The sequence below is a fragment of the Neovison vison genome, chromosome 3 (genome assembly GCF_020171115.1).
Source record: "Neovison vison isolate M4711 chromosome 3, ASM_NN_V1, whole genome shotgun sequence".
NCBI classification, from domain to species: Eukaryota; Metazoa; Chordata; class Mammalia; order Carnivora; family Mustelidae; genus Neogale; species Neogale vison.
Window position 1 is genome coordinate 67213742 of NC_058093.1, and position 14216 is coordinate 67227957.

General features: G+C 40.1%; 1 protein-coding gene across 1 annotated transcript in view; it reads left to right on the forward strand.

Annotated features, from left to right (window-relative positions):
- The window catches only part of LOC122903514 (myosin-IIIb-like), a 157978-nt gene that overhangs the window by 66495 nt on the left and 77267 nt on the right, over positions 1-14216 (forward strand). The window contains exon 7 of the mRNA XM_044244364.1: positions 223-322. Within this exon, the coding sequence (XP_044100299.1) occupies positions 223-322 (100 nt within the window). The remainder of the gene's footprint in view (positions 1-222; positions 323-14216) is intronic.

Sequence of the window (14216 nt, forward strand, 5' to 3'; positions counted from 1 at the left end):
AATTAAGCAAAAGGTGCTGAGACTCTGCTACTAATTGTCCCAAGAACAGGACCTCCACTCAATTCTCATGCAAGACAGGGGCAACTCACATGACCCAAGTATACTTAGCTTCTTCCACATATCATCAGGGTTAAAGGTCCCTTAGTTAAATGGAAGCTATGTCCTTGACGCTGCTTCTTCCAAAGATAAAAGTAATGTTTCTTTTATTGGGTCTTTGCAAAGCACTCCATTTCTGGGACTGATCTGCTATCTTCTTGGACATGCCATGCTGCCCCAGGTTGCCCAGGACCAAGTCCCTCAAAAGGACCCCCTACAAAGCTTGGTAAGAACATTTTGAATTGCATGCTGCTTCTCCCTTTTGCATGCTGGTGTTTTTTTTGATGAGTTGGTTAGGCAGGACTATCTAAAAAGTAGGACTCAGTAATATGACTTAATGTTAGTGAAAAATTCAGGTTTGTGCAGCCTTTAAGTCTGGAAGCAAAACATGTATTAAAAGTAGCCATGGGACACCTGGGTGGCTCAGTGGGTTGGGCCTCTGCCTTCAGCTCAGGTCATGATCTCATGATCTCATGACCTGGGGTTGAGCCCTGAATCAGGCTCTCTGCTCAGCGGGGAGCCTGCTCCTCCCTGTCTCCCCGCCCCCCCCCCCCCGCCTTTCTCTCTGCCTACTTGTGATTTCTCTCTCTCTGTCAAATAAATAAATAAAATGTATTTAAAAAAATAGCCATAGAGAGCCTGGATGGCTCGGTTGGGAGATTGCCTTCGGACTAGGTCATGGACCCAGAGTTCTGGGATTAAGCCCTACATCAGGATCCCTGCTGAACGAGCAGGGAACCTTCTTCTCCCTCTGCCTTCCACCCCATCTGCTTGTGCTCTCCCTCTCTCTGTCAAATAAATAAATAAAATCTTAAAAAAAAAAAAATAGAGGTACCCATTTACTGCCTCCTCATGCGACTCAAGTTTACTTCTCTGAGGGAAGAAAGATCTTGAACACCAAAGACCATTATTTCCCTTAACCTGTTAAGAACCTGAAATTAGGAAACTGCCTCACAATTTCATTTTGTCAAAGGAAAGACAAACAACTGGTCAGCTTCCAGTGGAACAGATCATTTTGGGTCAAAATCTTGTAAAGAATATGGATTTAGACAGTAGTTCTGCTCTTTTGGCAATACATTTGGCAATTCTTTCAGCAAGAGTACACACATCTTGCCACACTCCTTTGGGAAATAGCAATTTATGGCCCCCTTTCTAAATTTTTTGCTTCAGAATATGGTGAAAGTTAGTTTGGGGTTTATGTGTGGCTATAATTTGTGGTTTATGTGTACTTCTGGAAGATAAAATAGAAGCATTATTGTAAGAAATACTTAAGAACCAGAAGATACTAAGAGCAGTGTGGATCTTCCAAAGAAAGAAACTTTTTCAGCTTAAAATACTGACATTACACTCAGTATTGACTTCATCTATTTTTCTGGAATATACAATAAATTCTCAGGTCTCTCCAAATTTCTTCTTAGCCTGTTTTTTAGTAACAAAGTAGTACAATATGAAGTGAAGAATGTACAATAAGTGTGTTAGGACTTCAGTCTATATGGAACTTAGGCTCTTGGAGAGAGACAGGAGAGGATGAGTGTACAATAGCAGAGACTTTTAAATGGGTATGCAGAAAATGATAAATCTGTCAAAGGGAATATTAGCCCCACAGTGTTCAGTGTTCCCACACAGCCAGATAGTGTTCAGAAATAAGGCCACAATGAGTTAGGGATAGGAGTAGTGCAAAAAAAAGTGGGACATTAAAGGAAAAGACAGTTTGGTAGAGCAGAATCCATTATGCAAGAATTTGGTTGGCATTTGTTTCTATCCAAACAGACAATCTTTACCTTTTTATTGTATTGTTTAGACCATTTATATTTAATGTGATTATTGATGTATTTTTGGCTTAAATGTTACCAACTTGCAGTTTGTTTTCAATTTCTCCAATCTGCTCTTTGTTCACTTTTGACATTCTATTTTAAAATATATGTAAAAAGAAAAATTTTAAGTTTGATTGAGTAGCCAAAGGCACAGATTCTAGAATGAGACCTGCCTGGATTCAAATCTCTGTTCTCCTGTGTAGTATTAACTGAGTTATGAAACAAATCCCTATCTCAGTACTTACACATAGCAAATGAAGAAATGGTAATTCATAGCTAAGGGGTTATCCTCAGGATCCAATGAGCTGGTAGTACAAGCAAAGAGCACAGCATGGTGTCTGGTTCATGACAACGGTACATTATTTCAGCTGTTGCTGTTGTACTCATTGCTATTGATATTATATAAATGCAAATTTAATCTATAAGTATGAAAAACAGAGAAATAAAGTTCTTATTGTAAGGCACTAAATTTTGGTAGGAGTCTGTAGGGAGTAAAAATATATTATATTTTGAGTTAACTATTAAAGAGATTTGTTGGATTATAATCATCTTTCTTGGTCTTTAGGAAAGTATTTCCAAAGTCAAGCTCACTAATAAGCTACACATCTGACTTACTATAAGTGGCTCAGATGCACTTTCCTGTTATACTTGTTTTTTTCCCTCCAATCTGGATGGTTTTCTCTTGGGTTTGCCACTATCACCATTACTTCTCCTTACACTCTTGTAAATAGCATCCAAAGTAGTCTTCCTGCTTCCATTCTTTTCCTCCTTCAACTTATCTTCTGCACAGATATCTGAGGAGATTTTTTTTCTTTTATTTATTTGACAGACAGAGATCACAAGTAGGCAGAGAGGCAGGCAGAGAGAGAGGAGGAAGCAGGCTCCCCACTGTGCAGAGAGCCAGATGCGGGGCTCAATCCCAGGACCCTGAGACCGTGACCTGAGCTGAAGGCAGAGGCTTAACCCACTGAGCCACCCAGGCGCCCCCTGAGGAGATTTTCTAAAGCATACTCTGATACTAACATTCCCTTCCTCCATATTCCTCCATGGCTCCCCATTGCTTCAGCATCAGCTCTAAATTTCTTGGTGTGACATTCAAGGCTATCTCTGGTATGGTCTTAATCTTCCTTTCTAGCTCTACCTTCCACTGATCTCTCTTCCTCATTCTTTGCTTCAGAATATCCAAACTGTTCTCTGTTCTCCAAGCATACCTAGTATGTCCTTCCTCCCCTCTGTGACATTGCTCACACAGTGCCCTCTGCCCCATCTATCCTTCTTCCTGTTCACTTTCTGTCCTTCCCATTCTTTTTTTTTTTTTTTTTTAAAGAACATGAGTTGAGGGGATGAGGGCAGAGGAAGAGGGAGAGAGAGAATCTTAAGCATGCTCCATGCCCGGCACACAGCCCAATGCAGAGCTCAATCTCACGACTCTGAGATCATGACCTGAGCCAAAGTCAAGAGTTGGATTTGGATGCTTAACTGACTGAGCCACTCATGCTCCCTGGTCCTCTCCATTCTTGATTCCCCATGGTTCAAGGGAGTCAAGACTCCCTTGACTCTTCTTTTAGTACTTATCATATCCTGCCTTACATTATATTTTCATTCATCTACTAGATTTTAAACTCTCTGGGATTTTATCTTTTCATTTCTGTATTCTCTCCTCACAGCCTAGCCTACATCTTCCTTTTTTTTTTTTTTTTAAGATTTTATTTATTTATTTGACGACAGAGATCGCAAGTAGGCAGAGAGGCAGGCAGAGAGAGAGGAAGAAGCAGTCTCCCTGCTGAGCAGAGAGCCCGATGCGGGGCTCGATCCCAGGACCCTGGGATCATGACCTGAGCCGAAGGCAGAGGCTTTAACCCACTGAACCACCCAGGTGCCCCTAGCCTACATTTTCTAATTGAATTCTTGAGCATCCAAAGCCATGATGAAATATAATGGAAGCAAGAATGTAATGAAGCTCTTGAATGAGACAGAGAAAAGTTTTTAAATGTGTTTCTAATAATCCTGGAATAAAACAAATGTCTCTTAGTCACCCCCATATAGGATAGCATACCACTAGATCAGGTTAAAGTTATCCAACCTGTTTTATTTTGTTGCTTTTGTTTTGAGTGGGGGAAAGAAAAAGGTTTAGGCAGGAAAATGCATTATGTAGAAAGTAGCAAAGATGGATCAAAGAGCAAAAGCTCTCCAATTATATGTTTTCAAGGTTATCAGCTGCAGAAACAAGAGTATATTCTGTAAGAAACACTTCAGCAAGTTATACTTTTGCATTTAATTTTTGCCTTGAATTACCCATTATTTCAACCTATATTTCTATGAAAGACTGAACGAGAATATTGTGATCTTTCCGTATAAAAAAAACCCACTAACATCCAACAAGTTAGCCTTGTAACTTCCAATGACTGCTAATAACTTCATTGTTGTATGGAGTGGTCTGGTGGGGTGGGGGATGGAGGAAGGTGGGGAATAAATCTAAAGCTCCTGTCAGGCCAGCTCTGTTCAGGGCAGGCATGCAAAGAAGTGTACAGATGTGGGGCTTGTACAAAGGCTGTCTTCAGCACCTTAGTCAGAGAGTCTCAGAAGCAGTCCTTAATTTGTCCATCTGAACCTGACTCATCTTCACATAGAAGAGGAAAGCACAGTATACCCAGGAAGTACATAATAAGAATCACTTTGCAACTAATTCAAGCAGTGAAATTATTTAATTAGACCAGATAGGCATATAGACAGGCTTGGTCTGATTTTACTGTTTAAAATGTATTCTTTAGATATTTGTCCTTATATTTATTATTCATCTATTTACTCAGCAATTACTAATACTTACTTAGTGCCAGGAACTGTCCTGTTCTCGGACTTCTTATACAGGTTTTTTTTTTTTTCAATTTATTTATTTTCAGAAAAAAAGTATTCATTATTTTTTCACCACCCCCAGTGCTCCATGCAAGCCGTGCCCTCTATAATACCCACCACCTGGTACCCCAACCTCCCACCCCCCCACCACTTCCAACCCCTCAGATTGTTTTTCAGAGTCCATAGTCTCTCGTGGTTCACCTCCCCTTCCAATTTACCCCAACTCCCTTCTCCTCTCTAACACCCCTTGTCCTCCATGCTATTTGTTATGCTCCACAAATAAGTGAAACCATATGATAATTGACTCTCTCTGCTTGACTTATTTCACTCAGCATAATCTCTTCCAGTCCCGTCCATGTTGCTACAAAAGTTGGGTATTCATCCTTTCTGATGGAGGCATAATACTCCATAGTGTATATGGACCACATCTTCCTTATCCATTCATCCGTTGAAGGGCATCTTGGTTCTTTCCATAGTTTGGTGACCGTGGCCATTGCTGCTATAAACATTGGGGTACAGATGGCCCTTCTTTTCACGACATCTGTATCTTTGGGGTAAATACCTAGGAGTGCAATTGCAGGGTCATAGGGAAGCTCTATTTTTAATTTCTTGAGGAATCTCCACACAGTTCTCCAAAGAGGCTACAGCAACTTGCATTCCCCCAACAGTGTAAGAGGGTTCCCCTTTCTCCACATCCTCTCCAACACATGTTGTTTCCTGTTTTGTTAATTTTGGCCATTCTAACTGGTGTAAGGTGATATCTCAATGTGGTTTTAATTTGAATCTCTCTGAGGGCTAATGATGATGAACATTTTTTCATGTGTCTGATAGCCATTTGTATGTCTTGATTGGAGAAGTGTCTGTTCATATCTTCTGTCCATTTTTTGATATGTTAGCCTGTTTCATGTGTGTTGAGTTTGAGGAGTTCATTATAGATCCTGGATATCAACCTTTTGTCTGTACTGTCATTTGCAAATATCTTCTCCCATTCCGTGGGTTGCCTCTTTGTTTTTTTGACTGTTTCCTTTGCTGTGCAGAAGCTTTTGATTTTGATGAAGTCCCAAAAGTTTATTTTCACTTTTGTTTCCTTTGCCTTTGGAGACATATCTTGAAAGAAGTTGCTGTGGCTGATATCAAAGAGATTACTGCTTATGTTCTCCTCTAGGATTCTGATGGATTCCTGTCTCACATTGAGGTCTTTTATCCATTTTGAGTTGATCTTTGTGTATGGTGTAAGAGAATGGTCGAGTTTCATTCTTCTACATATAGCTGTCCAGTTTTCCCAGCACCATTTATTGAAGAGACTGTCTTTTTTCCACTGTATATTTTTTCCTGTTTTGTCGAAGATTAATTGATCATAGAGTTGAGGGTCCATATCTGGGCTCTCTACTCTGTTCCACTGGTCTATGTGTCTGTTTTTATGCCAGTACCATGCTGTCTTGGTGATCACAGCTTTGTAATAAAGCTTGAAATCAGGTAAGGTGATGCCGCCAGCTTTATTTTTGTTTTTCAACATTTCCTTAGCGATTCGGGGTCTCTTCTGATTCCATACAAATTTTAGGATTATTTGCTCCAGCTCTTTGAAGAATGCCGGTGGAATTTTGATCGGAATGGCATTAAAAGTATAGATTTCTCTATTGGACATTTTAACAATGTTTATTCTTCCGATCCAAGAGCATGGAATGGTCTTCCATCTATTTGTGTCTTCTTCAATTTCTTTCATGAGTGTTCTGTAGTTCCTCGAGTACAGATCCTTTACCTCTTTGGTTAGGTTTATTCCCAGGTATCTTATGGTTCTTGGTGCTGTAGTAAATTCTCTAATTTCCCTTTCTGTATTTTCATTGTTAGTGTATAAGAAAGCCACTGATTTCTGCACATTGACTTTGTATCCTGCCACGTTGCTGAATTGCTGTATGAGTTCTAGTAGTTTGGGGGTGGAGTCTTTTGGGTTTTCCATATAAAGAATCATGTCATCTGCAAAGAGAGAGAGTTTGACTTCTTCATTACCAATTTGGATACCTTTTATTTCTCTTTGTTGTCTGATTGCTGTTGCTAGGACTTCTAATACTATGTTGAACAAGAATGGTGAAAGTGGGCATCCTTGTCTTGTTCCTGATCTCAACGGGAAGGCTGCAAGCTTTTTCCCATTGAGGATGTTATTTGCTGTGGGTCTTTCGTAGATAGATTTGATGAGGTTCAGGAATGTTCCCTCTATCCCTATACTTTGAAGCGTTTTAATCAGGAACGGATGCTGGATTTTGTCAAATGCTTTTTCTGCATCAATTGAGAGGACCATGTGGTTCTTCTCTCTTCTCATATTAATTTGTTGTATCACATTGATTGATTTGCGAATGTTGAACCATCCTTGTAGCCCAGGGATGAATTCTTATACTGTTTTAAAAGATCAGTTTTGGGTTGGTTGTTTTAATTTCCAATTTGCACAGATACTTTTGTGAATAAAATAGAAAAGAATTAGAGTTGACCCTTCAGCAACATAGGGGTTAGGAGTGCTGACCACTACGCAGTCAAAAATCCATGTCTAACTTTTGGTGCATCAAAAATTTAACTACTCATAACGTACTGTTGACCTTACTGATAATATAAGTAGTTGATTAACACTATAATGTGTGTTATATGTATTATATACTGTACTCTTATAGTAATACCTTTTTCTTAATTTTTTTCAGTATTTCTAAACTGTGCAGTTCATCTAAGAGCTTTTCCAAATTGTTGCAAATCTAAAAAAAATTTCCAATTATCTTTTGGGAAAAAACCATATATAAGTGAACCCACACAATTCAAACCCGTGTTTTTCAAAGGTTACCTACTAGATACATAATTGCATACTTAGATGTTGTATTGATATCAAAATGATCTAAACTTTTCTAAATTTCTTATTCTAAATTATTCTAAATTTCTTTGCTAATCTCATTGGGACAAGTAGCAAGAGTCAGCCCACACACCACATACAGCACTAACACTGTTCTAGTGATAAATCAGGGAAAAACAGTAAAAAATTTCTGTCCTCACAGTGCTATGTTCCAGCAGAGGGAGATGACAATAAATAGTAAGCGTAGTACTAAAGTCAGTGGTATGGGATGTTAGAAGGGTCAAGTGTTATGAGGGAGAAAATACTGCGACGAAGACTTTCAGAGTAGCCGAAGTATGGAAGAGGGGATTGGGGATGACAGCACTTTTAAATGGGGTGGATAGGGTTGGTTTCACTGAGAAGGCTTGAAAGTGGTGAGCAAATTAGCCATGCAGTATTTGGGAGAAGAGCATTCCAGGCAAAGGGAATACCATGGCAAAGACCGTGAGGGAAGAGCATGCATGAATAGGGGAGTGGTGGAAAGAAGCCCTGTGGTGAGAGCTGGGAGAGCCAGAGGAAATGGTAGAAGGTGAGGAGCCAGATGATACAGGTGAGGAGCCACGTCAGCACCTGTTCTTCTCCTCCTCCCACTCCTCCCCTCCTCCTCCCCCTCCTCCCCTCCTCCCCTCTTCCTCCTCCCTTCCCCATCCCCCTCCTCCTCCTCCCCCTCCTCTTCCTTCCCTCCTTCTCTTCCCCCTATTCCTCCTCCTTCTCCTTCTTCTTCTACTTCTACTTCTTCTAACTTTTATTTATTAAATAATCTCTACTCCCAACATGGGACTTAAACTCACAACCCCGAGATCAAGAGTTCCATGCTCGGGGCACCCGGGTGACTCAGTCATTGAGTGTCTGACTCTTGATCTCAGCTCAGGTCTTGATCTCAGGGTCTTGAGGTCAAGCCCCATGTTGGGCTCTGTGCTAGGCATGGGGCGTGCTTAAAAGAAATAAAAAATAAAAAGAGTCGCATGCTCTACCAACCGAGGCAGTCTGGTGCCTCAAGTCAATACTTCTTAATGACTTAACAAGCACTCCAGGGATCTAGTCCAAATGAAGATTCTGATTCAGTAGATCTGGGTGGCTCCAAAGATTCTGCAATACTTATAATCTTCCAGGTTTGCCAGTATTGTTGCACTGAGGCCCACAACAGTGAGGGTATAAAGTCTGTGAAATGCAGAATGCTGAGCATTTTCAGCCCAGGAGTGACTTGACCTGAGTTGTGTTCTAAAATGATTACTTTAGCCCCTTGGTTAATTATAGGCTACAGACCTCATCAGTGAATGAGATATTCTGGGTAAGTTTCAATTTCCAGACAGCTGAAACTTTCTAAAACCTATCACTCCCTTTCATTCTAAGTGTAATGAATACAATTCTGTAGTGTCTCAGAACATGATCATTAACAACAGTTATCACACGGGGCCATAATGCAGAGAGGGTCCTAGAGATTACTGTGAAATGGGACCACCTACCCTTTCCTGTGATACCTCACTTAAGTGAGGTAGTTCTGCATAGAACTGAGAGGTTTTCCTCGATGTAAGATTTTCAGTGCGAACACCAGGACAGCTCCAGGCACATTGAGTAGAGTTGGTCAGCCTATTACGATACTAGAAGTTGAACTTGATTTGGGGAGGAACTATTTTTTTTTTTTTATTAGATCACTCTTCCAGGCAAGACAAAGCCTTAGATCCATGGGACAGAATTGCCTCGAACTGCCTGCTTATGTTTGGAAGGGGTTACAAGCAGCTTACCAAACAGCAAGCACTGTGACCATGAAGGGCTCAGATTTCACCCATTTGACCAAAAGAGCATGTTCCTGCAGTGGAGTCTCAAAGGCAATATAATCCCTATTGGGAAAGCACATGGAAACCAAACCCTATGTGGAGGGAAGGCTGCTGGGCCTCTGTGGCCTGCATCCAATGCCATTATGGAATGTCACACGTGAGATTTCAAAGCCTCTCTTAGGCCCTCATGTATGGGTAGTCTTCAGTACTCTGAATGCCTCCTCCTTTGGCTTCCATTGACCTGAGACATCTTTTCTTCTTGCCCAGATGCCACAGAATTCACCGTAAACCCTCATCAGTGAACCTGGTAAATCCTGTCTCAGGACTTTTCTCAGTGAGATAGTAAAGGAATTAGAGGCATAGAATTCTTACTCTGTTAGCATGGGAAGTGGGAAAAAAACACCTCCTTGTTAAAGGATCTTTTTTGATGAGTGGTGCTTAAACTTCAAGGTGCATCAAAATCACTGGGCCCACTCTACAATCTCTGGGTTGGGATGGGAGAGGGATTTGTGTTTTTATCAGATTCCTAGGAGACATCCTAGCGCTAGTCTGGGGACTACTGTTTGAGAACCACTGCTCTAGATAACCCCTATCTCTGCAATACCACACTGAATGAGAAAAAGTGAACCATATATGTATGATTTTCTATTCATTCAACAAACACTTATTGAGCACTCACTGTATATCAGCCACGGGCCCAGAAGTGAAATAAGATATTTAGAGAGTGTAATGTATTTCTAATATATTGGTCTTTACAGCTGTTATTTTCTAAACCAGGTTTGGGAATACACAAGTGTCCTTATTTATCTCAAGTGGTCTCATTAAATTCTCAGGAAGTTGTGAAGAACAAAGTTACTTGTAAAATTTACAAGTAATTTACAAGTAAACAAATTTACTTGTAACTTTGCTGTAGAGGAGGAGGAGAGGAGTGTTCCAGATTTTTATAAAGTGTCTCAATTTCTAAAATTATTAGGAATTATTGCTTTTAAAGGATATTTCTGTTTTGTAAACTCTGCCAGGCTTTGCCAGCCTCCCTTAAGGCAGAATTGCTCTAAACCCCACCAGATCTGAATATTTGCACAGATCTCTTATATGTATGTCATCACCAGAATGTTTGTGTTCTGGTTTTTTGCAAAAGAATTGAGGCAAGGCCAGCATAAGGATTGCACGGTTTGAGGTTTGTGGGCATGAAGGTAAAGGATGGAAGGAGAAAGAAAAGAGATTATAGCTCTCCTAATCCCAAACTTCATTTCTAATTTAGCCTGATTTATGTTAATCATATACTTTTCTTCTTTTGCTTAAAAGACTCCCCCCGCCGCCCAGATCTGGATTTGGGGTTGTTTTGCTTTTGTTTAGCTTTATTTTGTAATTTTGGAGAATGCAAATGGAGTACTGGCTGGCCGTTTACCCCAAATGAGGCTTCTGTCCAAAACTATGACTTTTAGGAGGAATTTGTAGGTTGACTACCAAGAAGAGAACATTCATTTTGGCACAAAATTTTCTCCCTGGAATTTGGGGATCTGGATGATAAGGAGAATGGATGCAGTCCACAGAGGTCAGCATCACCGCCAGCTGAGGCGGCAAGATCCCAACCTTGCCTGAGGAGGTGAAGCTGGAGGGGAGGTGGCCACAGTCCAGGAGGTCATTGGTCAGCCACCATTCCCAAGGCCGCATGGCTCAGGGAAGGCCTTGTGACAGTCTGTTCTCATTTCTGCAACTCATTAAAGCACATTATGAAGTTGCATAGTTTGGGGTCATTATTTCTGCTTAGATTGTGACTGCAAATGTATCTGAGGCAAGTTCAGCAGGAACTTTTCCGGTGCTTTCCTGAGCGTGTCAGGTCAGGATGCACTTTCTGCGGATGCCAAGTGAAGTTCTGGCGTTGACCCAGGACATCAGGAGCGCAGCTGCCAGACAATGCAAGGCGGGCTGAGTGAGGTGAGTTAGGGTACTTCGCTTCCAGAATGGGAGGCTGATGGCATGGCCATAAAACGTGCTGATAGGAATTTTATTTTTAAATTCTTTTCTTACTTGATATATTTGAAACAGCACATACTCTCTAGACTACCCTGTTAACCTTGGCTGCCTAGTTTGTTTTATTTTAAAGGATTCTTTTCAACTTTAAAATTAAACATACGGTTGTATGGTGGTAGGAATGAGGAGTGGAGAGGATTTTCTTTTTACTTTTGCTTGTTTTCCAAGATTAGGAGTAATACATTTTTTTTTTGAATTAATGACTTTTTTTTCCTAGGAGTTTGGGATTTTCAGAAAATTGAACAAAGTGCAGAATTCTCATATAAACCCTTACGTCTTCCCCTCCCCCAAGTTTTCCCTGTTGTTAACATCTGGCATTATTGTGGCTCAGTTGTTATAATGATGAGCCAATATTGATATGTTATTTACTAAGGTCGAGAATTCACAGTAGGGCTTACTCTTTGGGTTGTACACTCCGGGTTTTGACAAATGGGTTTTGACATGTATCCACCACTGTAGGATCATAGAGAGTAGTTTCACTTGCCTAAAAATCCCTTATGGCTCCACCTCTTTATCCCTCCGTCCCTCCCCCTAAGCTCAGGGCAATATCTATTTCAGGAGTAAGGGTGGGGGATGTTGTTTTTTGCTTGTTTGATTTTGTTCTTTTACTGTTTACAAATTTCACTTTTTCCAGAATGGAAATATACTTGGAATTACATACATAGCTTCTTCAAATTGCCTTCTTTCAGTTACCAGTATGCATCTGAGCTCTTCTGTGTCTTTGCACGGCTTGATAGTCCATTTCTTTTTATTGCTGAAAGTACTCTATTGTGTGGCTGTTTATCCATTGTGTGGATTGTTTATCCATTCACCTCTTAAAGACATTTGGTTGCTTCCAAGTTTTGGCAATTATGAATAAAGTTGCTGTAAACATTTTTGTTCAGGTTTTTGTGTGAATATACGTTTTCAACTCTTTGGGGTAAATACCAAAGAGTGTGATTGCTAGATTATATGGTAAGGGTATGTTCAGCTTTTTAAGAAGCTGCCAAACTGTCTTCCAAAATAGCTGTACCATTTTGCATTCCCCCCAGCCGCAAATAAGAGTTCCTATTGCTCCAAATCCTCGTCAGCATTTGGTGTTGTCAGTGTTTTGGATTTAGGCCATTTTAGTAGGTGTGTAGTAGTATCTCATTGTTGTTTTAATTTCTGTTTCCCTGATGACATATGACTTGAAGCAACTTTTCATATGCATATTTGCCACTTGTTTGTCTTCTTTGGTGAAGTATGTGTTTAGATCTTTTCCCCATTTTTAAATTGTTGTTTGTTTTCTTATTGTTAAGTTTTAAGAGTTCTGTATATATTTTGGATACCAGTCCTTTGCCAGATATGTTTTACAAATGTTTCTCTCAGTCTGTGGCTTGTCTTTTCATTTTTTAAGTAGTGTCTTTAGTAGAGCAGGAAGTAATTTTTTATATGATATAACCAGGAAAAAAAAACGTTTTCAAATCAACTTGACTCCCATCTTGGCTTTGCACCCATTCCCCACCCAAGAAAGTTAGTAGTCTGAAAGGAACAAGATAATCAGACATTTAGATGTTAAACATATGAGAACCTGACACAAATGTGTTTCCCAAATTAAATATGATCAATTTTAAGTGCTATAGGGAGGCAAGACAGACACAGTCCAAAGTTAATAAGAAAAAAAGTATGACTATATGCAGAACTATGCTAAGATTTTTTTCCAGTTTTCATTTTTCTTTGAGTTTCCTGTTTCCTTGCTACTTGTACTGATTAACTCACTAGAATTCCTAAAATGACCAAGAAAACTCCAGTTGTTAGCTTCCAGTAAAAACTGTAATTAGCAGAGGAAAAATTATTGGCTTAAATCAGAGCAGGCTGGAAGAGTGAAATGAATCCTTATTACTCATTCATTTAGATATTCAGCAGATATTCGTTCAGCACCTACTAAGTGGCAGACACCAAATTGGATGCTGGTGGTGTACAAGGCAGCAAGATCTAGGATTGTCCTTGTGAAGTTTACATTCCAAGAGGGAAATGGACAAGTAACTCCAAAATCAAGTCTCCTTTGACTGAGGTGTCAATAAGAAGGAGCACTGATCTGAGCTCCAACAAGGGTACCAGGTCTCAGAGAGTGGAGAAGGGCCAGGTAGGCTTAAACCAAAGCTGAGAACTGAAAGGTGGGGCGTTAAGAATCTGCCAGGCAAAGAGGGGAGAAAGGTGTCTCCAGTCCTCTAACTGTTCCCTTTCCACACCTGGAAAAGCTCACATAGGAAAGAGAAGAGATTTTCGTTGTTCTTGTTTTTAATATATTTTTTTAAATTCTGAAACGTAACATGCCTAAAGAAAAAAAAAAAAAAACTTAAAACAGAGATGGGCAGTGTAAGGAAATATTATAAAGGAAGTACACACATAACTACAACTGAGATTGCAAAAGAATTTACCACACCTCAGAAATGTCCTGTACACCCTTTCCTGATTTGACTCTCTTTTTCTTCCTAAGTATGCATCCTAAATATCATAGTTCCATTTGCCTGTTTTTAAACTGCATAACTAGAATCACACAGTATATATTCTTTGGTTTCTAGCTTTTTCTTCTTTTTTCCCCTTAAGATTACATTTTTTAAAATGTTTTATTTATTTAGTTGACACAGAGAGAGAGAGAGATCACAAGTAGGCAGAGAGACAGGCAGAGAGGGAGGGGGGAAGCAGACTCCCTGCTAAGCAGAGAGCCCAACACAGGCCTCGATCTCAGGACCCTGAGACCATGACTTGAGCCAAAGGCAGAGACTTAACCCACTGAGCCACCCAGGG